Raw genomic sequence first — 26,793 nt, 5'->3', positions numbered from 1 at the left:
ATGGCCCAATTTAAGCCAGCCAGTCGATCAACAGCGAGGTTCCTGCTATGAGACGCTGGGGGAAACGTGTTTAAAAAAAAGAAAACAAATTCAGGCTTTCTCTAGATGCTTGTTGAATAATGAGAGCATTTGATGGAGTATCATATAAAAATCATTGAATAGACGGAAGCGGCTAGTCACACTGTGTTGTCATGTTTAACGACTTTATTTCAACTATTCACTTCCTTCTCTATGGCCTCTAATTAGTTAACGTAGAGTGATAGCGTAGAGCTACGTCACACGTAGGCTCACTATTGGCCGACGCTAGTCATGTGTGTGATGCGTGTGACGTACAATAACAGAAGCTTACGCTATTAAACTAGTAACCTGACTCGAGGCAGAGAGAGAAGTAAATGAATAGTTGAAATAAAGTCGTTATTTTTGTTTTTGTTTTTTTGCGCACAAAAACTATTCTCGTCGTTTGATAAAGTTAAGATTGAGCCACTGAAGTCACTTGGACTATTTTCACGGAGCTTATGGACTAGTATGCAGGAGTGATCCAGCTCTCGGATTTAATCAAAAATATCTTAATTTGTGTTCCGAAGATGAACGAAGGTCTTACGGGGTGGGGACAACATGAGGGTGAGTAAATACTGACAGAATTTTCATTTTTGGGTGAACTAAAACTTTAAAAACAAAAATGTAACCAGTGTAGCCTGGTTCCCCAAAACAAATGAGTCTTATGGGTCTGATTGAATAACTTAAATGCCAAATACCAAAAATGCAGGGACTTCTGTGTAGAATCCTGAATCAATGAACCAGTTCATTTCATATGAATCATCTGAATTAAAAAACCGCTTAGCTACTGTCATGCTAAAGAATCTCCCCAACACTGGTCATCAATGCCACAAATAAGTCCTCAGCTCGATCTCATGGAAAACTCCAAGAGGCTCATGGTTCTCTGTGATTTGTAATTTTAAGTAATTGAACTTTACTGACAGCGCTGACCTTCATTAAAAATCCTGCTAACTGGCTGTCATGTAGAATGACACTGGGGTTTGTTCTCATTTGGTGATTCGTCGCGAGCACTGCAAGCTGCATCTGTGGCTCGCCTGCAGATGCCTCAAGGTCAGGAACCGTGTCCCTCTGCTGTCTTTCATTCTCAAAAGCTTGGCAAGACCAGGGGAAATCTAATACGAACCGTAGCAGCAAACAGAAAATCATGGGGCAGGGCATCAGGTGCCAACGTGGAAGAAGCACCCAGGCTTTGATTTTTAAATCTCCTTTCAATCTTTTGCACCACACACTTTTAACAAGCCCCCAGAGTGACTGCCAGATCCTTTCCCAGTCTTCCCTGGCTGAGGGAATTGTGACGGTGGGAAAGAGACAGGCCTTTACTCCCAGTCAGGCAGACAGGGTTCCAAGACGCAATTTCATGGTTTGTGGTTGGTGCACCCCAGTGACTTCTCATCCCCTTGAAAGCAGGCTGGTCGGGGATAGGGATGACACCCCAACCCCCCGCCCGTGTGCGCACGCACCCAGCAGCCCTGTCACCCCTTACTGTACGCTGCCCATTATAAGCACCCATTCTGCTTCCAGGATCAAATATTAATCCTGGCCTCTGAAATGAAAAATTGCAAAGAGGTGAAACCAACTCACCATTTTATTATTGATTTCGTGAAAATGAATCTCGCAGACCTTTTCCACCACATCCTCGTTCTCGAAAGTTACAAAGCCGAATCCTGTGAAGGAGAGAGAGAAAACAGGGGAAAAAAACAGATCATGATTGAAGTGAACCAACACAGAGGCAGTTAAATGAACAGGAAAAAAGCAACAAATATCTGTTGATTGCTATTATCGTATGGAGCAGGCATAAATGAGCCATTGAATCGTGCAGCAATCTTCCTTTTATCTGGTCCTAATGCCATGCAAATTATGTATCTAGTACAGAGCAGGAACTCTTTTGCTGTTAAAATGAAGAAGTCCTGGGCACTATTAAAATAGCTCTGAGTCTGCTCCTCGGAGATGGGGGAAGCTCAAAGCTGTTTTAATGGGATTTGTAGAGCCAGCCGCCATGTGAATTCCATTACCAAATATTTGATGTTTCTTTGCGAGTTTTTCAATACGTGACACACTATTTTTCCTCATTCCTAAGTGAGTGCCTCTACTGAGGATCCATTTTCACCTCACAAAGCACAACAGAGCCACACAATCCATAAGGAACGGGGAACATCCTGTGATTAACACCAACAACAACAACTGAAAATGCTCAAACCCATTAAGATCAACATTTAATACAGAAATTAAGAGATGCTCAAAATGTGTATGAAATTTTGCTATGTATAAATCACATTCTTTATGTCATTTTGAATAGAATTGGGATATAACAATTGTAATAAAACAATTGCAACCAGATGGCAGAGACTTTCTTCTCTGAAAGAAATGGAAAATGGTTATTAGGGAGAAAATAATATCTGTAGAAAAAAAAAAATATTGTAAAAGTCATGATAATTACAAACAATATTTTGAAGTTGTGGTGGCTATGCCTCTTCACACACCCTCACACTTAAGTGTGCTGCGCTCTACAAGCCTTCAAGTAACAGCAACAAGAACAGTCAAGATAGAGCACTTGCCCTGCTGCTTTAAGACAAGGCATTTGGCTTTTAAGAAAGTGAGAGATAAGTCCCGGGGTCAACAGGTCAAAGGGGTTGACAGCAAACCCAAAACAGGACGGCGTGGAGCCCCTCTCAACACCGGCCGTGATAAGAGCAGATGAAGAGGCGGGAGGGATGATAAGAGGGCATGGGATAAACAAGCCGGTGGCCTCAGGTCCAGCGCCGCGTGACCTCTCAGTTATTATACATACAGTTTGTTTTTTTGGGGGAAGAAAACACCAGCTGAATTATCTGTTCCCTGACTCCATGGCAGTAGAATCCACTCCTCGCCCTGCTGGGGTAAGCACAGAGGTGGATCGCGTGCTGTTTAAAATCGACAGAACGCCATAGCTGTGCTGACTGATGGAGTATTAGCTACACTACAGCCACATGAGGGCTTTGTATTGGGGCATGAGGTAATTAAGGGCAATTATTGTATGTACAGGCTGTAGGGGTGATCTACGGTCATTGCCGCATTGTCATATTCTTCAAAGTTGGATGACGGCCAGTACCCCCTCATCGACCCTTCAGCCCGGGCTTAGGCGGCCTCGAGGGTTGACATCATTGACAGGAAGAGAGTTATGGAAGCAGCCACCCCATGGGAGGATGCTGGAACAAGATTCACAGCCAATTACCCAGTGACCTCTTCTCTCGCAATGGCTTCCTGTACAAGCCTATTAGAGCTTCATGTGACTGATCAGACCTGATGATTCGATGCAGGCTGGACCAGGTCCTCCCATTACTCCATTGCCCTGTCTAGTTGGCTCTACCTTTCCCAGCAAGGATCTAGGGGGTGAATAAATGTAGGTGGTTCACACAATTCATGTCAATAAATACTGCCAGGCAGGCCCACAACATCAGCCATTCAAAAAAAGATGTCACTGTTTGTGCGGCATTCATTAAGTAATTTTAATTGTTAACAAACACGATAAAGATGGATAGATGGATAGATAGATAGATGGATAGATGATATTTGCAGTGCTTTCTTTCGTGGCCAGACGCTGCATGCAAAGCACAGACTAACTCTTTAAAGAGCACCAATGCACATGGAAGAAACATCCCTGGTGATTTCAGCCCAGAGACATTTACATGTGTCTGCAGGCCCCTGGCTGATGGGGCTGCCTTTGAAATCATGAGAGGCAGTTAGTTTTCCATCTCGGGCCTCTGCGCCCTTATCAGCCGCACAGCGACCAGTTCTGACAACCAACAAATCAGCTGTCAGGAGCAATTTCTCAGCAGCCGGGAGGGAGCTGGCACACATTGGGTGGTTCGGGGAGGCCGTCGGCTGCGGAGGGGAGGGGGCGGGGGTTACAGTACCCGCACCCCAGCAGGAAGCATCTGAAACTTACATTCCCTTGCCAATTGATAGATCTACAATTAATCTCATAATTCAAACTGCCCAAAAGTGTAAAAATACGTAGAGGTGAGACTAGAGCTATATTTAAAGGAACTTACATGAAAAATCTAGTTATAATATCAGGTTAATGTAACTGTAAATGACAGGACTGATTCCATCTGAATCAGCATGTTTCTTTTTCTTATAATTTGGTATGCAATGTCTGTAGAACATCTGCAGTTGTAACACCATGTATTTCTACTGACCCACAAAGGTTATGCAACTTAGCAAAAACGACTTCCTATTTTTAAGAAAATTCCCACTTCTTAATTATTTTAACTGAAATGAAAGCGGGTTTATTGGAATTTGAATATATTAAAATTATATCACACATTTATTTTTATCTATTTTTTATTTTTTTACAAATAAATGGAGTAATAAATGTACTGATGTCCATGTTTTCTATAGGGTTATTAAATAAAATTAAATAAAACAGATGAAAGACTTAGAACCATCTGTGATCTTCTCATATGTGACCCGTGCTGGCAAAATGAGTTACAATGAGCACATTTTCAAAAAATGAGTTATCAGACAAAAAAAATGACTGAGCTACATCTATTCGAAGTCAATTTTGAGAAAAGTTGAGTTAAAAGTTTTCAGAGGATTTCAAAACAAATTCAACAAGCATCCACACCTGAATAACACCAAATCTGGCATAAATCAAGTCAAAACCCATACCTATAGAAATATATATAATTCAACTGTTTTTTTCCATGATGCCACAATTGTTTGATTTACATTAACGAGACAGACCGCCAATATATTAAAACCAACTGTAATGCATGGATCTAATATAATGGTACACAACATCATGTTTTTCCCCAACATTTAACCAAACGTTCACTTAAGACATAACAGATATTGTTTGCGTGAATACTCCCCAAGATGGATATTTTGAAATACTGTAATTCTGTGTTTGTGTGTATATCGGGATTGCGTGCTGAGGTGTCTTTATGCACACGTTTCGCCTCTGGCAGTCTGCGCAAGAAAGATCATTTTGTTTACTACCGCATGAGTTTGAAAATCACATTTCATTGGTTCAGACTCATGCCATCAATAATCCACTGTGAATATTCACAATGTTGGAATGCTGTGTTTTATAATGACACCAAACTTGTGCTAAGTGGCTAGCAAAAAAGGCAATTTTTCATGGATTATTAAAACAAAGGAAAGATTTAGGAAGGTACACCTCTCAAACAAACACACAAATAAAGATAATTTTAGACATTTAATTATGATTTGGAGCATTGGGATCACAAGACGAGGGCTTAATGAACTCATTTTTGTGAAACTTTGTGACTTTTCAGAGTTTTCAGACCAGCAAAGAACCAACCCTGCCAAACACAATCTCTAAATGCAACAAGTATAGCAGGAAAGATCAGGTAACGATCCTTCAGGTTGTCTTAGTCAGAGTTCAGGGCGCTATCGGCAGGGTGAGCTCTCGACCGGGCATTGGAAATGGCAGCAAATCAAAAACCTTCAGTGCTCCTAATGACAAGACCAGCGCCGCTAACAGCATCTCTTAATGAAAGAGTGCCAATATCGTGGGCCCTTCTCCACATCCCCTGCAAAGTCAAGCGAAGGAGAGGACGGGAACAATGCAAAACAACAGATGCCTCGACTCTGGCGGAGGAGACGTCGCATTTTTCCGCCTCAGACACCCCGAGGCATTATCTCGCTCAGTTAGTGACTTAACCACTCTGAACAGGCCATTTCCTTACATTGGAAACCACTTCTGCCTTACAGCCCACCTACACCAACGCAGCGATTCTACAACACGACACGCACATCTGTTTTGAAGCGGTACGCTTGAGGGAAAAAAAAAGAAAAAACGATTTTTTTTTTCTTTTTTTCGCTTAACTTGTCTCGAGATCCCTCAATGACAACACATGGATTTCCAATCTCGGGGAGGATAATAAGTGTTAGTGGCTATTACGGAGGCGTCTGGCTGCCATCTCACACTTATTAGCCAGAGCGAAGCAGGCTGGGTCTCAACAGACACACAGACATTCACAGCCTCTTACAAAACAAAGAGCCACTGCCACGCTGAATGCCAGTCCCCCTCGGAGCCCAGCACAAATAAAATTAAAATGCTAAATCAATGAGCCTTCCTCTGACCTTTGCTTAAAAAGCTGAGGGCGCCTGGAGCAGTTCGATGTATTTAAAGGGAAGAGGTACACGACCGAATCAGATATTATTACGGCCACCTCGTATCCTTTCCAGAGACCAGAGATGGTAAATAGATTGTGTGTTGCATATAAAATGGCGGGGGGAAATGGCATGCCTATGGAACATCTCACGAATGCACGGACACGCTCGCAAGCGCGTGCACGCAAAATGGTGCGGATGGAGGATCACATGAATCTGTGATTCATACAATGGTATGCAAGATCAGATGCTGAATAATATATGACCTAAAGATGAGCTCTGTCGGGGAATGCTAAAACAAGCACCACACTTGACACTGTGCGCTACAAAAGTTTGGAACCGCAAAACCTTCATTTGCACTGTATTGAACTGACGCAAATCCCATTCAGTTCTGTATAATTTCCAGATTTTATTCCCCAAAACATTTTCACCAGTTAAATTTCCATGATTTCAAGTTGTCAGAAAACTCCAATGGTTTTTGCTCTTTGCGACTGAAACTTCCAGGCCAAAAAAAAGTTGAGCTGAGAAACATTTTCACTACAGAAATATCCATGAATTTAATGTTTTATAAATGTCAATAACGTTACCAGGCCTGAAACATGCCACTTTTCAAATTTCCTGACATTTCAAGGCTTTTCATGATCATGGGAACCCTGTAGGTTTAGTTTTAGTCTTAGATACTAAACCAGAAATGTGTTCCTTTAAAAACATTCATCTCATTCAATTTAATATAATTAGAATGGCCACAATATAAATGTTACTGGTCATTATTATACAGATTAATTAAAAAAAATGAAATCAATTATTACTGATGCTGAAAAACAGTAAATAAATAAATAAAAAACAGTACCAATAAATAAAAAAAAGTCAAAATAAAATCAGTTTCAGCTACATTTAGTTCTCTCACAGCAGTAAGAGAGGAAACTTATGACACAGCTGCACAGCATGCTTTCCGCACCTCACCCTGTAATAAATGCTAAGCTGCTTTATAAACACTGTTTGCTGATTCTGAGGCATATAGACCAGGCCAGTGACATCAGCACCTCGGTCTGTAGCGGGTGGGTGGCTGCCACAGTGGGGAAGTGACAGGGCAACAATCCGTTACACAAGTTATCTTGTGTCTGGGTGTGTGAGTCTGCAAGCATATGTCTCTTTGTTCGTGTCGTGCACGAAAAAAAGCTTTTTGAGGGGTGCCTGTGCTATCAAACACTTTGCCCTGGAAGCGAAACAGGAAAAAACTATTGTGATGCATCCAGACAACAAGTTACAGCAATAAAATCAAAGCCAGTGTCAATTAATTTCTCTCCACTCTGATAAATGGGGCCCTTTTCTCATCTATTAATAATGAGAGCAGAAAGCACCACAAGAACATCTGTCAACGAGTTTCATTTTTTCTCCCGGCAGACAGTTGGCTGTCTCCGGCGCTCACATGTGCTGGGAGGAGCCCAATTCTTTCAGCCTGAAGACACCCATGGGGAGTGGAGAGAATGATCCTTAGGAGTCAATAAATAGATTGGCATGCATCGATGGGAGTTTGCGGCCTTATTTACACATCCGCTTAATCAAAAAGAAGACGGGCAGGGAGAAAAGTAGCCTCTCGGTAAGCTCTCTGGAACTTGGAACTCTTGTAAACTAAATGAGACTAGACAGCGTAATCGATTGTAGCTCCAGCCACCCCACTACATTATAATGACTTGGAAGAGAGCTATTGCTCTCGGAGAAACCGAAGAGAGGACCTAAAAAAGAATTTGGGGTGGGAGGGGAGAGAAGTGTATAAAACAAAAACTTCTTGAAGCTGAGCGCCACCACTGACACTTTATTAATCTTTTACTCCAGCAGTGGTAAAAATATCTCAAGGATGTGGAGATAAACTAAGCTGCGATGCTAGAACGCTAGCGGGGCAAATTAATGCACCTGCCATTGCCATGTTAAGGAACAAGTTCTATTAGCACGAGTAAATAAACACGCCCGTGTTTAATGGGCACTCTATAACAGTGATTCGGGCTAGGTGTATATATTTTATTTTATTAAAAAACAAACTGAATATGTTAATATATGACTTGTACGTTAGGTTTTAAACAACAAAACAAGAGATTTACTGTTCCAAATAAAGGAACACGTTACTGGTTTGGTGTCAGTGAAGTACTTGAGCCTTCCTGATGGGGCTGTTGAGTACATATAGACAAAACGGTTGGAAAACACAGATGTAGAAGTGTTTGCGATCACATCTATGGAAAGTGTGTGAAAGATCTGGGGAGCGATCTTATGATGGGGTGCCCTATCTTTGTGAGAGAAAAAAAAACCCATTAAGGTCACTGCCGTATACCCTCGCAAGTGGCACTGAAGATTAATGTCAACATTAGATCCTCCAAAAGCCACCTAACTAAAATACCAGCCACTTCAGAAGCAGCCATTCCTCCCTAATGGCTAATGATCTGAGTCCTTCCTCCCTCATTACAGAAGATGGATGAACGGAGAGGTGCGATATGTGCACAGTCAGCAGGGTACATCTGCACCAATTGTGGAGCACAGCTCAGATAGAGGGAGAGATACTTTTTTTTTAACAAGCCAAACCTTTTATTCAATTATTTCTATTAAATCAATGGAGTAAAAGCATAGTTGACAGTAAACAATAACCAATTAATCATCCCAAGTTAAAACCCAAATTGGTAACACTTTACTTGAAGGGGTGTGCTTAAGACTGACATGAAACCTTCATAACCATGACATGACATATTCATGGGTTTATGCATGTTTATGACAACTGTCATTAAGTGTCTTTTGCTCAATAATGACATTTTGAATGGAAATATTACATTGTTTGAGATGTCTTTGTTATGACACCTTGACATAAACCAAGACATCATAACCTGTCAGTGTCTTTGTCGTGACAACTTGACATGAAATTAAGTTGTGGTTGGCTTTGACATTGGCTGTCATGAGGCATTATAACTGTGTCATGAATATTTTTCGTGACCTCAACTACAGTGGTACTAATTGAATTTGTCATTAAAAAGTTATAATGGCTTCATGAAAGCTAATGTCAAAACCAACCACCTGACAGTTTAATGTAACGTTAACCCATAAAGCTAAGTTGTTTCTTAAGTTTGATAATTAATCTGCTATGTCATGTTTATGACAGGTTTGGTTGTCTTAGTAAGGTCAAGCTGTCATGACAAAGACACTGACAGGTTATGATGTATTGGTTTATGTCAAGGTGTCAAACTAAAAACATCTCAAACAATGTCTTATTTGCATTAAAAATGACATAACTGAGCGAATGACAGTAATGACAAACATGCATAACACTTCCTTCATATTCATAACAAATGTCATGTCATGATTATGAAGGTGTCATGTTAGTCTTATGCACACACCTTCAAGTAAAGTGCTACCCTAAACTTTTCATGTGTGAGTACCATTATGACCCCTGTATCTTCTAAAGAAGCACTGATAATCAGCAGTCCTTCATCTGAGCAAATGCATCATAACCAAAATATTTAGAAGGAAAAGACTGAAAACTACAGATAGATAGACTGATTCAGCTTCCCGATGAAAACATCATAATAAATGTCAACAGATGATAAAATCAAAAGGTAAATAAAAGGATGGGTAAAAAAAAGGATACATAGCTCGTACAGTCGCTTCTTTCCAATTACAACCAAAGTAAGGATTAGAGGATGCAAGATATTAACAACGTTAAAATTTATTGTGAATATTACATGAAAGATCTCTCTGAACTCCACAGACCTCCTACATATCGCGCACCATCTGGTCTTTCACTCGACTCTGCATGATTATCTGAGTCATTACAATTCAACATATTGCTATCTTTGATCATTTTTTTCTGTGACAAACATAAATGAAGCCAACTGTAATTTCAGTGCTAGTTACATTTAATTGTCAACACGCCAAATGGCATAACAAAACAGGGGGAGTTAAAAAAAAACAACAAGTATCTCTAAAAACAAAACCAAAAAATCTATTCCCTCACAAATGATTGAGCCATCTTTTCGCAATCATCCCCAAACATTTATCCCATTCTCATCTTTAACTATGCGAATTAGGCTTTCATTGTGTTTGTGGCGGTTCGACTGGCTCTGACAGGGCCGGTAATGAAGAGCCATATGGGACGCCGCTTTGAGCTCGATGCTTTCTGACAGTTCTTTCTTTCATAATCCATAAACTCCACGCAGTCTGCTGCCTTTTTCACAGGCGCTGGAGCAACAAGTCCAATTTCACCCCTCTCCCCTGCAAACAGGCTAATGTGATTACACTTGCATCAAAACAATTTGAGCCTTAATTACAGCAGACACATTAAGGCGAGGGCCATGATAGGAATTTCTCAAAGGAAGCAATTGGCATGACGAATAAGGGAGAGAGAGATTTCAACAACAAAAAAAATAAAACAACCTTGGTAATGCGGTGTTCACTATAGTGCAAATGCCAGTTGCGGGAGCCGGAGCCAGAGCCGGGCCCCGGTGTTCACCCTTCAGAGTGAAATAAAATTGATCCATCTCACCGGAAAACGATTGCATCAGGGTGCCTAATTATACTCTCTACAACAGGTGGTCTTTATGTCGGTATTGAGCGCTATTGAGGTTTCTCTCTGGGTTATCGTGTGAGCCACAGAGATTCGGTAACATTGTTAATCCGATGGTTTAAATCAGGATTGATACGAAACAGAAGAATACACGCGTCTGTTCTCAGGTGTGAGGGGTCACAGGTTAGGACGTGGATGTGTAGGAGTCTGTCTTTCCCCAATAGAGTGGGCGAGAAAGAGCTCTTCCTCTATCTGCCGTTGAATAATACATCCAGCACATTTCACCTTATCCATCTCCTCCCTCACACGGCCTCCGGATCTCAATCATTTCGACTAATTAGCCGGTCCAAACTCTCTCCCAAACAAGCACCAACTCCGTAACAATTAAACCGATGGATCTCATTACCGCACTCCTCTATTGGGTATTTAGAATCATGGCGCTAAAAGCCATTGTCCTTGAGCCGGGCGGGCACCTGAGTGAACGCTGCATCAGGATATTACATGGAGAGAAGAGATACAGGAGTGAAGGTGAAGCTGATGAGCAATAAAGGTTGTTGACTGCTCTAAAGAGATATGCTGTTGATGGTTAAATTGTCCCTGACACAAAATGGCACCTTGACACAGCCAAAAAAATAAATAAACCGACTGAGGTCGGTTGTTTATCTCGATATATTTTGTATATAATAGTATATAATGCACGTGTCGGTAATCAGTTGTCTGCTAGATGGCCAGCAGATACTTAGTCAACCCTAGTGATCCATCTCTACTTTACTATCACGGTTAAAGGTACAATATGCAAGATTGTTTCACCACCAGGGGTCGCTAACCTCTTACAATAACAAAGGCGTATATTAATGACGTATATTCCGCATTAAGCGGAATTATGGATCTTGTCGTCAAGCTGATGGATCTTTAATGGATGAGTGAATACATTGATGTTTTTAACATGACTGTAGTATGAAGGAGGGCGCGATTGCTAGACGTATACCAGCGCCACACACAACACAAGTCCCGCGGTTATAAAGGAATAAGGACATTTAATTCTACCAAACTACACGCTGAATTACTCACACAGGTCAGTTTATTAAAGGAATAAACTTGAGGTAACGCAGCACTGCTTCACTTGCTCAGTTTCACTAACACACTAAACGGCATTTGAGTGTGTTGAATGTTGTTAGTTAGGATGAATGAGACGAACATAGCTAGATTAACACTACAGAATAAAATACAGATCATATTCTAACTTTTCATCATGTTGAACTATATAACATTGATTAGTTTTATATAACGTACATTGATTTGCTCACCTGTTTGTTCAGGTAACATGCAACACTCGCGTCTCTGTCAAGTCAAAGTTAGTCGCTGAGCTCTCGGGATCTCAAAAGACGTTGATCTTCATTTTAGTCCTCTTTTTGTGTCAAAGTCTGCTTGCCATGGTCCGTAATGTTTGAATAAAACCCTGCTAGGGACGCTCACGCTGTTGAGCACGCATAACGGGCATAACCGACCTAGTTGTCCACATCTGTCGCCATGGTTACTATTGCAGTACGAGGTCAAACCTGGTGGAAACCGGGGGTAATGCGGATATGATGTCATTGACTGGCGACCCCTCACCCCTGCTCACACGTTTCCTTGGTTAAAAATCGCAATTTTCTTACGATTTACAAATTGCTGGAAACATTTGGGATATTGTAAGTAATCAACTAAACAAAATATATAACCTTGGCCTAGTGGTTTTTGGATATTTTACTGCAAAAATCCTGCATATTGTACCTTTAAATTAGAATAGCAATACGCACATGGTTCCAGGTTGTATTATGATGGTACTGGACATCATATACACCATATTTATCCTTATTTGCATATGTGTGTCAATGTGAACACATCAGCATCTGTGAGGATGTGAGTTTAGTGAGGCTGTGCTGACTTCTGCATCCACTGATTTGTGTGTATGTGTGTTCAGGAGTCTATTTTGTCCAAGCCAGTGTACTGTATGTAGGTCACCTAGCAGCACTGGGCCATCAGTTTCACTGTCCTACTTAAAAAGACACACTGGAGAAACTGGGAATTTTTCACTTTTAGACTACAAACCAACTGCTTTTCAACCTGCATCTGTGCTGGCTGATTTAGGAAAGACTCTCCACAACAGCAAACCAAATTTGGATTCGGAACATAATAAAAAATGGAAATGAAACAATAATAGTCTGCTCACACACACACACAGACACACACACACACACACACACACACACACAAAACATGAATAGTTGAGATAAGAGAGGCCACGCATTCACAAATCCAATTTAGAGCATTGGCACAACGAAAAGCACAAGAAAAAAAGGCAGCCTCTGATGTTATCGACAGGGAACCCCTTAAAAATGAGTTTTTCCTGGTTCTGGTTAGTTGAAAGTTCTATTTCAATAGATCACAAAGCTTGTGAGCTTACATCTGGCAGAACTGATACAGTCCAGTTCTTAGGAAAAGGAACATTAAAGAACTGTCGAAAATACGCTCTGAAAGACTTCTCCGCTGTCAACAAACTGAGCCGCGAGGAGGACTCCGCTCCAGCGGTGTAAAATTTAAATCTTTTCTCTGGGGTCATGCCTTCGTGCTTTATCCTTCAGCTTCACAAAACAAGTAATAATAACATTTCTTTCCACAGAGTGTACAATGCAGCTGGTGTAAAATAAATGATAATTGAAGGTCAAATCAGTTTGCATCTATTAGCCATCAAATCATTACAACTCACACCAGTGACATTGGAATTTTTTTAACATTTGAGAAGAAAATCATTTTGAGAAATCATACATGACATTAACTGCATTATTATAATAAGTGGAAATATTCACACTTGGCTGAAATAGTATGACAGATTAAAGGCAAGCGTGTTTTTCAGAGGTTGGAGAGCGAGCGGGCGAGCAAGAGAGAGAGAGAGCTCTCTAACAGCACCTTTAGGAAATAAATAACACTGATGGTATGTAATTAGGCCACTCGCTACGACACTGGCCAGACTGTTTATGTTTACACACATATGGCACGATCAGAAAGATGGACTATAAAGCCATTCCTCATCAACAACACTTCTGCTGCAAGAGCCGACAGCTTCCCTAAGTCACAATGCCACCTCCGCCGTCTCACAGGGCTTCAGCAGCTCATGTTTTTTTTGGGGGAGATATTCATATCTCACTTATATGCGGAGCTGCTACAGTTTATCAGGGTATTGTAAACTCACCAACAGCCCGGAGGAATAACAGACGTTTGACACGGTTACGGTCCAAATCTGAAGCGTCAACGATGGGAGGAGCAAAATTTATTAACCGTAAAGTTTGACTCTCCAAAGAATCTCTAAAAAATACAGGGAAGACGTGGCCTTGTTTAAAGCACTACGGAGAGACCGATTTCTTTGATAGTCGCTTCGAATGTTACATACTGTAGCATCTTAATTACCTAAAAATGTCACAATGACGCACTTAATAGGTTCACAGAGGAAAAACTTTAAAGCATAGACCAAATAAATAAATACATATTAATGATTTACTCAATTTCATGAGTACTTTGATTACTTTTTTAGTGGAAAACAGAGAAACTTTCTATAAAATACTATAATAAATAAATATGACATTCTGTCATAATTCTGAAATCATACAGCAACTTTGTGAAGAATAGAACAAAAACTGTTTTTAGTGTTAATAATAATAATAATAATAATACAATATTAAATGTTACATTCAGCTGTTGCAAATTCGTTGACTCTTGAAAATCAAGTTCATTTTATTTCAAGTTAGTGGTTTTTGATGAACATTTTCTATTCTCTTATAACAAAAATATTTGTCTAAACCCATGAAAATGCAGATCCTGTTGGGAATCACTTTTTAAAACTCTTGTAAAAAAAATAATTCCTGACTTTTATTAAAGGGTTAAAAATATAAGTAAATACAAAAATCGGTATCGCTTCATTTTACAGTACAGTACTTACAGTGTACTTACCTAGAAAGTACTGGCTAATTTAAGGTAAGTAGTACATGGAACAGGGGTAGTTTTAGGGTTAGTACTAGTTATTACAGTACCCAGTAATTGTAGTTACTAAAATAAGTACATAGTATTTACATGGGTAACTGGACTGTAAAAGGAAGCGTTACCCAAAAATCTTTTGTTTAAACTCATGAAAATGTAGATCTCGTTGTAAATCAGGAAAACTCTTATAACGTGTTAAAAAATGTCAATTTTCTTCATTTTTTTCAGGATTCTTTAATTAATGGAAATTCCAAAAGAACAGCATTTATTTCAAATAGAAATCTTTTGCAACATTATAAATGTCTTTGCTGTCACTTTTGATCATCCTTGCTGAAATAAAGTAATCAGGAAATAATGACTGACCTGATTAAATGCCTGCATATGGGTTTTGAATGGCAGAAGAGTGAGCAATTTTGGGTAAACTATTCCTTTAAAAGCAAAGGATTCCACAACAAACCATGAAGTGATGTGTAGCTGAAGGAGGTCAGGTAGGGTGGGCTGCATTTGCACATTGCACATGTGGACCGTTCTGTCGACAGCCTCCTGAGCACATTTGAAATTTCATTAAGTGCAACATAATTGCTTGTATAATCAAATGTGAAAATGTATATTATAGAGCCATTCCAGCACATGGGCTCTATTTTAATCACCATGCCTGGGACGGCGCCAAGGTGAATTAGCAGAAATTAAAAGCTCTGCTGTGTGGCGTGTCTCCTGCTTCTCGCAGGCCGTCTTTGTGTCTCATTCAGAAGCTTGGCGCATCTGCTGTCTTTTTGAGGATTTCTTCCCTTAGATACCACCAAATTCACGTCCATCAAAAATTTAACAGTGCTTATGTAGGAGCAGCCGCCAAGGGGCAATTCCAGATGTCAATCATTAAATGCATACAGCGGAGATGCTTTTCAGGACTGTTCTGAGAGAGATTACAGCACAACAAAGATGGATATGATGATGAACATGGGAAAAATACAGTATCTGATAGGGATGTATTGGACGCCTTGTTTGGTATGCCTTCCATGTCAGTGCTCAACAGATATCGAGTTGCCAGGACGCAGTCAATAAATCTTAAATCTGATGATCAAGTGCATGTGTTTTTATGGTATTTTTAAGCCCAGAAGTGAATTGCATGTTGTTGAAAAAATAAATAAATGGGTGAATTAGTTAAAATGAGAAAGTAAAACACCATTTTTTGCAAAAGACCTTTATGAATCCAGCTGTCATGGAGTTACATTATAAGCAGGGGTGTAACGGTACATGTATATGTCCCGAACCATATGGTACGGATGCATTCGTACGACGAATACATTCAGTCACAGGCAATCCACACTCCAATCCAGAAGTGCGGTAATGCAAGGCTATTTGTTACCAGTAAAAAGTGCAGAATAATATCTCACGTATCATTACATTTACCAACCGCATTTAGTGTCGAAAGCATGAGAAAAGCACTATATTATAGCCTATTCATTATATTTATTTAACCTGTTAGTAATGTCTTGATTATTTAATGTACGTTTAAAAAAATTTGTCATGAAAACAAATTATGACCGCCCCTATTTAAATGATTATATTTCAAAAACGAATTGTGTTGGGCAGGGTTCATGATCTCCAATCTCACCATGCATTCCCTGGTCAACGCCCCTGCTCTCCGGTGTTAGGCCGTGTGTCCACCAAAACGTTTTCATCCAGCCGAAAACGCCAGACGCTCTTTTTTCCGTTGAGACGTTTCGTTGATATGATACAGAATATCCGCAGCACAGTTTATTGATTTCTCAGATAATTTGTTTCATACTAAAAAAAAAATTTTTCACCCATTTTGTTCAGTTAGCTCTGCCAGCTGATGCCATTTTACTGAAAGAATGTTGTGACAGTTGGTCGGTGTGGTATTAGTCCCGCCCTTCCTCCATTGTGATTGGACGGATGGGTAAAAAGTGACAGTGATGAGCGCTGCGTTTTATCTAAAGTTGAACATTTTTCAACTCTGTGCGCTAGGCGCTTCAGCGTGAAAAAAAACGCTCAGCGCCTCGTTACGCTCATGGCGTTTAAAAAACGCGGCACTCCCATTGAAAACAACTGAAAACAAATGCCAGGCGCGTGGAAAAACGCTTTGGTGGACACACGGCCTCACTGTAGTTGAGAAAGTGACCCTTTGCTTCACTTGGAATTCCGATATGCTCTGAGGTCAGCACAGAGAAGTTCAGAAGATCTAAAACGAATGGAGTTAATCCTCCACCCCAGGGCATTAAAAAAAAAAAAATCAGAGGCTGAGAGAGTATTTGTCCTGGAGACACTATCTCAGTGAAGAAACGCCAAGGGATAAGCTCAAGTCAATCAAATTTCTGCAACGTCATGCCTCATTACTTGTTGATATTGATTTGTTGGCTTCAACATAAGCAGCATTACCATTAGTCGGCTTCAAAAAGAGAATAAATGGGCCAAACTGAGATAAAAGCACATTAAATGTGCATCGCAATTGATTTTCTGGCATTGAGCAATAGGTAAAAAAGAAAACCGTAAATAACAATAAACACCAAAATACAGATAAAAATCAACTGTGTTTTATAAATAAAGACTGTTACTGTATATCCATCCCTAAACGTTCAGTATTCTGAGCTGGTCTGAACTAAAGGAACCTAAATGCCTTGTGTGTTTTTTATTCCTCCAGACCATTTTCCGGCCTGAGGCATTTTATCCCTCTTTAATTGCCCTTTGAGATAGGCCTGATCAATCCGATGGCCTGGATTCCAGCAGTGTGCTACTATTAGCTGGGCTTTGAAGATGCGCTCTAAAGGGGGCCTCACATTCATCATTTAATTCATCTAAAGGTTATTCAGATAGACTGGACAGTGGATGGCATCCAAGAACTGACTTTTATTTTGTTGTTGTTGCTGGAGATGATTTTCGGAGGCCAATGCTCAGGCCTTATTAAAGAGACAATGCGATGGACCTAAGATACCTGAGGAGTTAGCCGTAGCATTAATGCTAGTGTCTCCGAAAAGAAGACACTAAGGTACTTTCCAGAGGTCAGATCCGGGGAAGGAAAAACTCTGGCATTTCTCTCATCCTCGTGCAAACACGCACACACAAATCACCATGCAGATAAACAACCTGAAAACATAAAATATTGAACTGCTTGTTCAATCTTTGTCACAATCTCCATCAGATACCTGTCATGCATTCTGAAGAGCACTCAGTGAAATTGGCCCACAATCACTCTTCATTCAACAGAGCTAAATGCTTTACTGAAAAGAGGGAAATATGCTTTCATATTAGACAAAGTGAATGTCCACGGTCAATATCCACAATAAACTGACAATGACCTAAATATATAACAGATTGTAGCCTTACGACCACAGTAACCACAGATTAAAATCGAGAATGTCTCTTCAGTTAGATTCATTTATTTATGGCTTTTATAATGCAAACTCTGGTGTGTCATGAAAAATATCAGCTTAAGCACGAACACTTTGCACACAATATTTCAGTGCAAAAACCTGCATCTAATCACTGTCAAGCTCTGTGCTATTAATAAGGCTGTAGCCTACACAACGCAGCACTCAAAACTGACTTGCAAAATGCTAATTGCACAGTGCAAAAAGTTTTCAACACTAATTTTGTGGATGTGTTCAGTGTTGCCAGACGTACGATAATTATCGTATTTGTACAATCATTTTGACCTCTGTATGATAATGTGCGATAATTTCACTTCAATCAGAAGCCATTGTAACCATAGTGCTTCTATACTCATTGTTTTAGCTGTAGATCTACGTCATGATTGTGTGTGTATCTATGTCACCTTGCGTGTGCGCCTCATGAAAGCAACAATGCAGTCAACTACCAAAAAAAAAAAAAGCTATGTAGCTTCTCTGACTAAAAAAACCCTTAACAATGCTGTGTGTGTATCAGGGCAATATTTATTTTAATTTCAGAACATGCACTACATAGGTGCAAAACGTAAAAAAATAAATACATAAAAAAAAATGTTTTCACAAACACCGGATGCGCACTTTCTTAGTTTATGGCCATCACTATTGTTATGTTAAGAACATTAAGGAATTAAGATAATGTCTGTATTATATTATGATTATACTGTACAATCGTTGCTAGTCTGCAGACTCTGAGCGTCCGTTAACTGAACGAATTGAGAATCTCACCTGAAAAACTGATAACATCAGCAATTTAAAGCAACTAATTTCTGCAAATGAATTTACAACTAAATGTACATTGCATGCCACACAGGGTGAAGTCAGACCGCATTTACATTAACAACGCCGAATGACGCTGCCGGTGTTTATACATAGAGAATAATGTGTTCGGATTTTAGCGGCGCTGCGCTTCTCGTCCGGTGTGCGACCCACTTTACCATGAAAATTCACCTCAAAAACGAATCGAAACTGCAATAAAGACTAACATTATCAATAATAAAATTAAAATTAAAAAATTAAATTATTTTCTATTGTGACACAGGAGGTGCCGGATGCAATAAAAAAAAGGTTCCGGAGCCAACGTCGAAAGTGCCGGAACATACGCCTTATTCACGGCAGCGCCATCTTTGATTTTTAATGAGAATGAAAGCGAGGCTGTGAGGGATAGACTTGCATCTCTTCAATGGGCTGTGCTGTTATTTAATGTGTTTTCGGATTGTTCTGCTCATGAAACACTGGAAAAATATCTTTCCAAGAAATGTCAGTTGACAAAAAAACTACCGACAATGTTAGCTGTGGAAAATTGTAAGTAATCTAGCCGCTTTATTCAGCTTTTTACAGCGGATGCCATTGGAAACACGGTAAGTCTGTCCCTCACAGCCTCACTTTCATACCTGTCATGGCGCTGCTCTGAATAAGGTCTATGTCCAGGCGTGTTCTGGCTACAATTAAAGCCCTTGATTGATGGAGAATCCTGACCAATAGAGAGAAAGAGAGCAAAAGAAATAGACACAACGCCGAGAGAGAACAACAAGAACAAAGCCTCGGAGAGGTGGGGGCATGCTTCAGATTTTGATGGCATGCAAGTGGACACGCATTAGTAGCATCTCTGGGTATTTGTAAGGGCATAAGAGCCTCTCCACACAGCCCCTGGGAAGCTCTCACAGAGAGCAGCTCTGCCCTCTCCACTTCCACCCCACGTTCCCTTCACAGTATATCCTGAAGGGGGTCTGGAGAGAGCAGGGAGCAAATTACTCCTTCATTAACAGATAGCCCTCCCTGTTATCATGTCCTTGTAATCCTTCGCCATGAAGCTGCTTTTAACAAGGTTTAATGTAGCTGAAAGCTGATGCTAAATAATCTATCGCAGATAGCATGGCGCTGGCTGAAATAGAGGATCCAGTGGACATAATCCTGAGGGTCGTGCTCTAATGCAGTGTGGCTGAAGGAGAAATTGGCCGTCTGGCGGTACACAGCCGGGGCGGGCGGGCTAATGATGCATCAGTGTCCATCATAACATGTCTACGCTTTCATACTTTTGCCCTTCCTCTCCATCTCTTTCTCTCTCTCTCTCTCCATCTCTGTCTCCATTTCTGAGGCTACACTCTGCAAAAGGTATGAGGTCACTGGAGGAATTAATGAGCATATGCTTGCTCGAAATGCACTTGTTATGAGTCAATGAATGTATAAACAAGTACACAAAGAAATATTACTCTAATATCTCATGAATTAAGCAAAAAAAAAAATTTTAAAAACCATGATACATTTCTTAGCCTTTTTAGGTGAAAGATGAATGATGAACACGTAAATAAATGAAAAGAATGTGCTTCAATCATCTGTGGTAATTAAATGAATGTATGAACTAATGAATGCATATTTCACTCATTTGTTGCACATTAGGTCAATTAATAACTGAGCAAATGAATGAATGAACAAGTAAACAAATGAATGAATAAACAGTTGCACAAACAAATGAACAAGTACATGAATAAATGTATATCTCACTCATTTGTTATGGTCTAGGAATAAAGTTGTGCATGTGTTATTTGAATAAATCAATTAAAGACTGAAAAACATGTGCACAAACAAATGTCTTCCATCCTTTTGCAGTTAGTGAACGAATGAGCAAATGAACTGCAACTCAATGTCTCATAGCTTCAATCCAGCGTCTAGACTGATCTAATTCACAAAGCTGGAGTATTGCTCATCCTCTCTGCACTATCAGATGCTGGACAATAAGGCAGATCTCATTGGCATGTGGCCTGCCAATCCTCTCTTTGTTTTTCTGGCCCCACAGCCCAGACTGATAAAGAAATAAGGCGTTCTCTATAAGAAAGATATAAGACTGTCCGACCCTCCCCCCTTCTCTCTCTCTCTCTCTCTCTCTCTCTCTCTCTCTCTCTCTCGCATGCGTGAAGGGATCGCTCACGGGAAAATGTCACTGGCTGTCATTTTTATAATTTGATTTATACCTTGTCAGAAATCTACTTACGCCTCACAAGCTGGCGGAGTCAAGAAGCCGTCTGAGAGCCGCTGGAGGTTAAACAGATCATTGTACATATTCTCAATACAATTTCCTTTAATACCCCTTTAGAAGTACAAGCAGGAAGGAATTTGAATTTTAATATTGGTCATCCTCCCACCAAATATATTCATAAAAGTACATACAGTGGACTCCAAGTATCCACACTGACCATTTTTGAGGTCAGTGTGGATGATTGAAATACATACAGTATGTCTATTTCATGTTGTGTTTGGTATAAAATGTGCTTAAGGTGTAAAAAAAAAAAAAAAGCTGTCAAATGATGTTAGGGTGATCTAAATATTTTTTTTTCTATACAAGCTTAGATTTTCCCCCTCATTTTATGTTGCCAAGATTTGTTATTTATTTATGGAGAAGCAGCAGCTCACCATGATCTCTTCCTGTGAATATCCCTCTCTCTCTCTCTCTCTCTCTCTCGGAGCACTTTGATTACTAAAGCACTCTAGAACTCTTTTCAGCTGCTGTCTCACATGATCATATCTGTTCACATCCCCATTAAAGTGTGTGGGCCTCCTTTAATTCAGCTTATCATTCATTAACTGACATCTCAAATGCTGATAGCATATAAGCGTCAATAATCCTTACTGATAGTAGCTGAAAGTGATCTTGTGTAACGTTTAGTGGTTTGGTTTACCATGACTATGAGAACAATATTAACTGTGGAGGGGGAAACGTGATTCACAAATAAATTGCGAATTATCAAATGATCCAGCACTGATTAGAAAAAGGAGGGGGGAAAAAAATATATCATGTCAAAATATGAGGCCCACCGGCCTTCATTAACAAATTACATTTTATCAAAAATGAAATCAGTCAAAAATACAACTATTTAAAATATTCAAATCAAGAACGTCAGAATGTGTAGTTTGCAAATCGAACACGTTGAATGATGTCACTAACCCAGCGATGTTTTTTTCACGTTTGGCGTTTATACTATTTAGCATGCAGTGTGAAGTATTTCACTCCGTTCCCTGATCAGTCATCAGTAACATCGATGTAAATCAAATCAATTTCAGCGAGTGAAGAACAAATTAATAGTCATGTGTGTCATGTATAACGCACGTTATTGTCTCTGACAGACGGCATGTTGAAGCCGCTCAGGCCACAATTTTCACCCTCTTCCTGGAAAGCGAAGACTCAACACATCTGATATGTGGGTTTTCCAGGAATCTCTGCTTCTGGTAAATACTACAGCGTATTGTGCACGTTATTTTTGACCGACATCGATGATGTGTTATTCAAATATTGTGGATTTGAAAACAGATGGATCATCAACACTTATTTATTTCTTAGCCAGCAAGTAATCAGTGAAGTGATTAATGCCCATGAAGCCCCTTTCACACAGCGCGTTGATCCCGAGAAATTGCCAGAACGCCTTCTGTGTGAACGCAAACATGACCCAGGATTGTACTGGCATCGATACCAGGTTGGGGGCCTAGTAACATTGCCGGAATCAGTCCCGGATTGCGCGCTTTGTGAACAAAAGTCAGGACCAATGCTGTAAGGGGTGTGTCATAGTGATGACGCTCATGCCATCGCGGGACTCTGTTGCTCTTAGAAGAAAGTTTGTGTTCGTCATCAACAAAGAAAGGACGAACAAATGTCTGCAAACTGGAACGAAGCAGAGACCAGGAGCTCCTCACTATCCGTGCTGAAGCTGAGATCGTTCACCAGCTATGTGGAACGGTATGCGCGTGGACATGTTTTCGACGCGTATGTTACACATCTTATCCTGACGTCATGTGTCTTTACGGGTTGTGTGTGAACGCACTCACAGATCCCGGCAAATCACTGGCAGTGTGAATGAACCGAAATCAAACAATCCCGGGTCACATTATCCGTGTATTTTCCGGAATCTCTGTGTAAAAGGGGCTTGAGTGCGTTTATGCCAACGTATTTAGTTCTATTAGTCCAGCCGACAGCAAGCCTAAGTTTTTGACGGACGTGATAACGTATGCTAGAGGTGAACCATGTTTGACTTTTGGGTAATTCTAAAACATTGTGGAGACGTTCGAAATGCTTTTTGCGTAGTTCATTACACCTATTTTACAGAATAAAGTTTATTTTGTGGCTTAAATAAAATTCCATGCTACTCAGAGACTGACATGTTTGCCAAGTCAAAAATGTTACATTCGGCTGTCGTAAAGTTGATTTACTTTAGAAAATCAAGTTCCCACCAGGAAACGAGTGGTTTTGACACAAAATTATGTTTTTATTGTCTCTTGTAACTTGTTGTAAATAGTGAACAATTGTATTTTTAAAATTGATACTCTTGACTCTTTTAAAAGATTTTGACTATATATATATATATAAATCCTGATCATTGAAATTGGCTTGTCTTGGAACTTTCTATTTTTAGATGCATTGTGACACTCCAATTAAAAATGAATCAAATCATTCCTAATTCTGACGGAGAAGTGACTCGATTCTTCTGATTTACAATCTCAAAGCTTCCCCACATGACAAGAAACCTGGACACACAACTGTTGCAGCAAACAGCATACCAGGATGAAAACAAAACATTTATTCTTCATAATATATCTCACACACAAGACTCTCCTCCTCCTTAATCCTGAAGTACTCGAATGGACTACAAAGTCAAAACACATTGCCTGGGTTTTCAAGAGCAAAGCTGAAACAGTTAGTCTGTCCAGAGGAGCTTAGTGTAGTGAAGTGGGAAACCAAATGACCAGTTTTCAGGCTCTCATGAGCGCTATGCATTATTTACGCCTGTTAGAATATCACACCATTATCTTAAGAAAAAGATGCTAACATCAAACTCTATTGAAATCAATTGCTATTTTAAAAGGGTTCACTTGAGCTAGGACACTATGCATCACTTGATTTGAGAAAAGATCTATATTAGGCAGTCGGCCACATCATCTAAGTTGTGAGATGTCAAATGTAAACAATGCTGGTAGTTATGGAGGCGAAACAAAACCATTTCTCTTCCTTTCGGTAAGAGCATGCGCTATCGTGATTGCTCCTCTCCGTCACCCTCCACCACCCGCAGTTCTCTCCCTCTGATTGTTTCAGGATTGTTTTAGAGCTAAAGGAGCTCTTATCTGCATGCCTGTTAACGAGGCCCTTCATTAGCAGCGGTTGCTGCCTTTCAGCATGCCTTTGTCGCCATGGTAACCACAAACCATTGTCACTCAGCGCCGGGACATCTTCATCAGCGTAAGTGTTCAAAAACGTCTCAGAGCAGAAACAGTGCTGCATTCTGGGATGTTCTCTTACTCAGCTTTTTCGAACGTAAGCGCATGAAAGAACAAATCATTTCCACCCTAATAAGTAACATTCATTTTGGTTTCCACATATCTCCTAGATTTCCAATACATGTCAGACATGTGGTGTCGTGGCTAGCCTCGCCTAGCTAATAATGGCTGGTGTGCTTTGAATATGTGCCATTCATTCAGGTGTCATTACTGCCTTAAACCAGCGAGAAAATATCTGAATGTGTTTATCTTATTCATTCTCAGGCTGAATTCTCACCTCAGAAGCTCACCTCCCATTAATCTTCCTCAAAGCGGCGGCAGCAGGCTGCTTCTCCGGCCGCTCGGTGCGGATGCCAGGGGTATCTCGGAACATAATGCTATATTCTTCTCTTTATTGAAAGTGACACTTCACGAATAAAGGCCTGGTGAACACCATAAAGACTATTTCATATACAGATATGGTGATTATTTACCTGCTAGCCGAGACAGAGTGAAAACAAACAAAGTAATTTTATGCTTAGCCTGTCGCTGGTGTGAAATGTTCCTGCCGCTGAGGAAATTAGCTGCTAGGTCTTTCTGTGTGTCTTTAAGGGAAAACTGAGATGTGCTCACTGCATGTGTTAGACCTGCAGTTTTTGGATCAGACGCACTCAAACACGCACATAAACACACATTTTACACACAGCTCAGAAAAAAAAAAGATCATAAAAGGAAAAATATTTTATCCAAAATGTAAACTCTATACATATATGCATGTTCTGTATATGACGAGTTTAGAAGCAAAAGCCTCTAAGTGCCATTTGAAATTTTCTTCTAGAATGATCATTTTTATCAAGCTTGTATATTTAAGTTCAGTAATTTCACTTAGATGGCAATGAAGATTACCTATTAATTGTAATTTAAGTGAAATTACTGAACTTAAATATACAAGCTTGATAAAAATGATCATTCTAGAAGAAAATTTCAAATGGCACTTAGAGGCTTTTGCATCTGAACTCTTCATATATAAAACACTATACATTATACAATATACATAAAACATGGTTTTATAATGTTGTATACATATTTGTATATAATTTATACTATAATAATAATAATACAGGCCTTTTTTATAACATGACAGTTCATAGTTCAAAAGTACAAACTATTTGCTCTACTCTTATAAAGCAATATAATAGCTTTTAAAAATATTTAAATCAATGTATTCATTTGATCAATTTATTAAGTCAATACAGAATATAGCTTAACTCAATTTAACGAGTTAAACAAATGAATCAATCTGATCTATAAAGAAATTACATTTTAATTAATTCAGTTGGTGAATGGACGGACGGACAAAATGTGAGGATAACTCAATTGAAATCATCAACAAATCCGTCTAATTTGTGAAAGAAAGTAAAAAAAACCCGCAATGGTTCTGGAGTCAACCACTCGCTGAATGGGATTTGTTGTTCTGTTTGTCACACAAAGCTTTTGTAAAACTTAGAACATAGTGCATTTCACAGAAGAAATAACAACTTACAGGTTTGGAACGACATGAGGTTGAGTAAATATTGACAGAACTACAATTTTTTGGCTGAACCATGACTTTCAGAGCAAATAAAGGGACGTTTCGCAAACAAGTAAACGAAACGGGGTTCCGACACTGGCTTCGTCAATGACAATAAAAACACAGGATAAGGAACCACACTGCTCGGAACAATACCATACAACCCTTTCCATATCCGTACCGCGGCGAGGTTGGGGGCCCCCATTACGGCCGTGCGAAATAATGCAACCGCCACAAGTAAATACTCTTAACAGGCCATGTTAGAGCACGCAAATAAAAGGTGTGTGTGTCTATACGTGCATGTTTGTATGTGTGTGAAGATCAGCGCACATTACTGTGGGGCCTTTGTGCTTCAGACCGCTCCTGATAAGCTTTTCCATTGGCATTGTTCTGCAGAGATAAAGCCTACTGAAATGAAATCTAAAGGCTGAAAGAGCCCATTTTCCTCTCTCTCCTTCTCTCATTCATTCTCTCACTCTCTATCTCTCTCTCTCTGTGAGCTTATCTGTCAGAAAAGCTGAAGAAAATGGACAAGCTGTGAGAAAAGTCCAGGTCGACCACCTCCCTCTCCTGCTCAGCCTTTTTCAAGCTGACCACCGCCAGACGCTCCTGTATCTCCGGCACACATGACTCAAAGCCCTCGCCTCGCCATAATCCCACCGAACTACCCGCCGAACGGCGCGACGTGGCCGGTGCAGAACCAATTATGCCCCCACAGACTGAAGGAGCAGCGTGTAGCAGAGTCTGCAGCTGTCAAATGCGCAATAAAATAGCATCAGGCATTTCCCAGATACCCTCACCCCCGAGTCTGGCACCTCTCAAACAAA

General features: G+C 40.0%; 1 protein-coding gene across 13 annotated transcripts in view; it reads right to left on the bottom strand.

Annotated features, from left to right (window-relative positions):
* msi2b (musashi RNA-binding protein 2b) overlaps positions 1 to 26,793 on the bottom strand; it is a 269,238-nt gene that overhangs the window by 78,341 nt on the left and 164,104 nt on the right. For all 13 annotated transcript variants that reach the window (XM_089121137.1, XM_089121136.1, XM_089121138.1 and 10 more), the window contains exon 8: positions 1,639 to 1,721. In XM_089121137.1, coding sequence (XP_088977263.1) covers positions 1,639 to 1,721 — 83 coding nt within the window. The remainder of the gene's footprint in view (positions 1 to 1,638; positions 1,722 to 26,793) is intronic.

This window comes from Pimephales promelas, chromosome 16 (genome assembly GCF_988280905.1).
Source record: "Pimephales promelas chromosome 16, fPimPro1.hap1.1, whole genome shotgun sequence".
Classification (NCBI taxonomy): Eukaryota; Metazoa; Chordata; class Actinopteri; order Cypriniformes; family Leuciscidae; genus Pimephales; species Pimephales promelas.
This window is presented reverse-complemented; position numbering and strand designations above follow the sequence as displayed.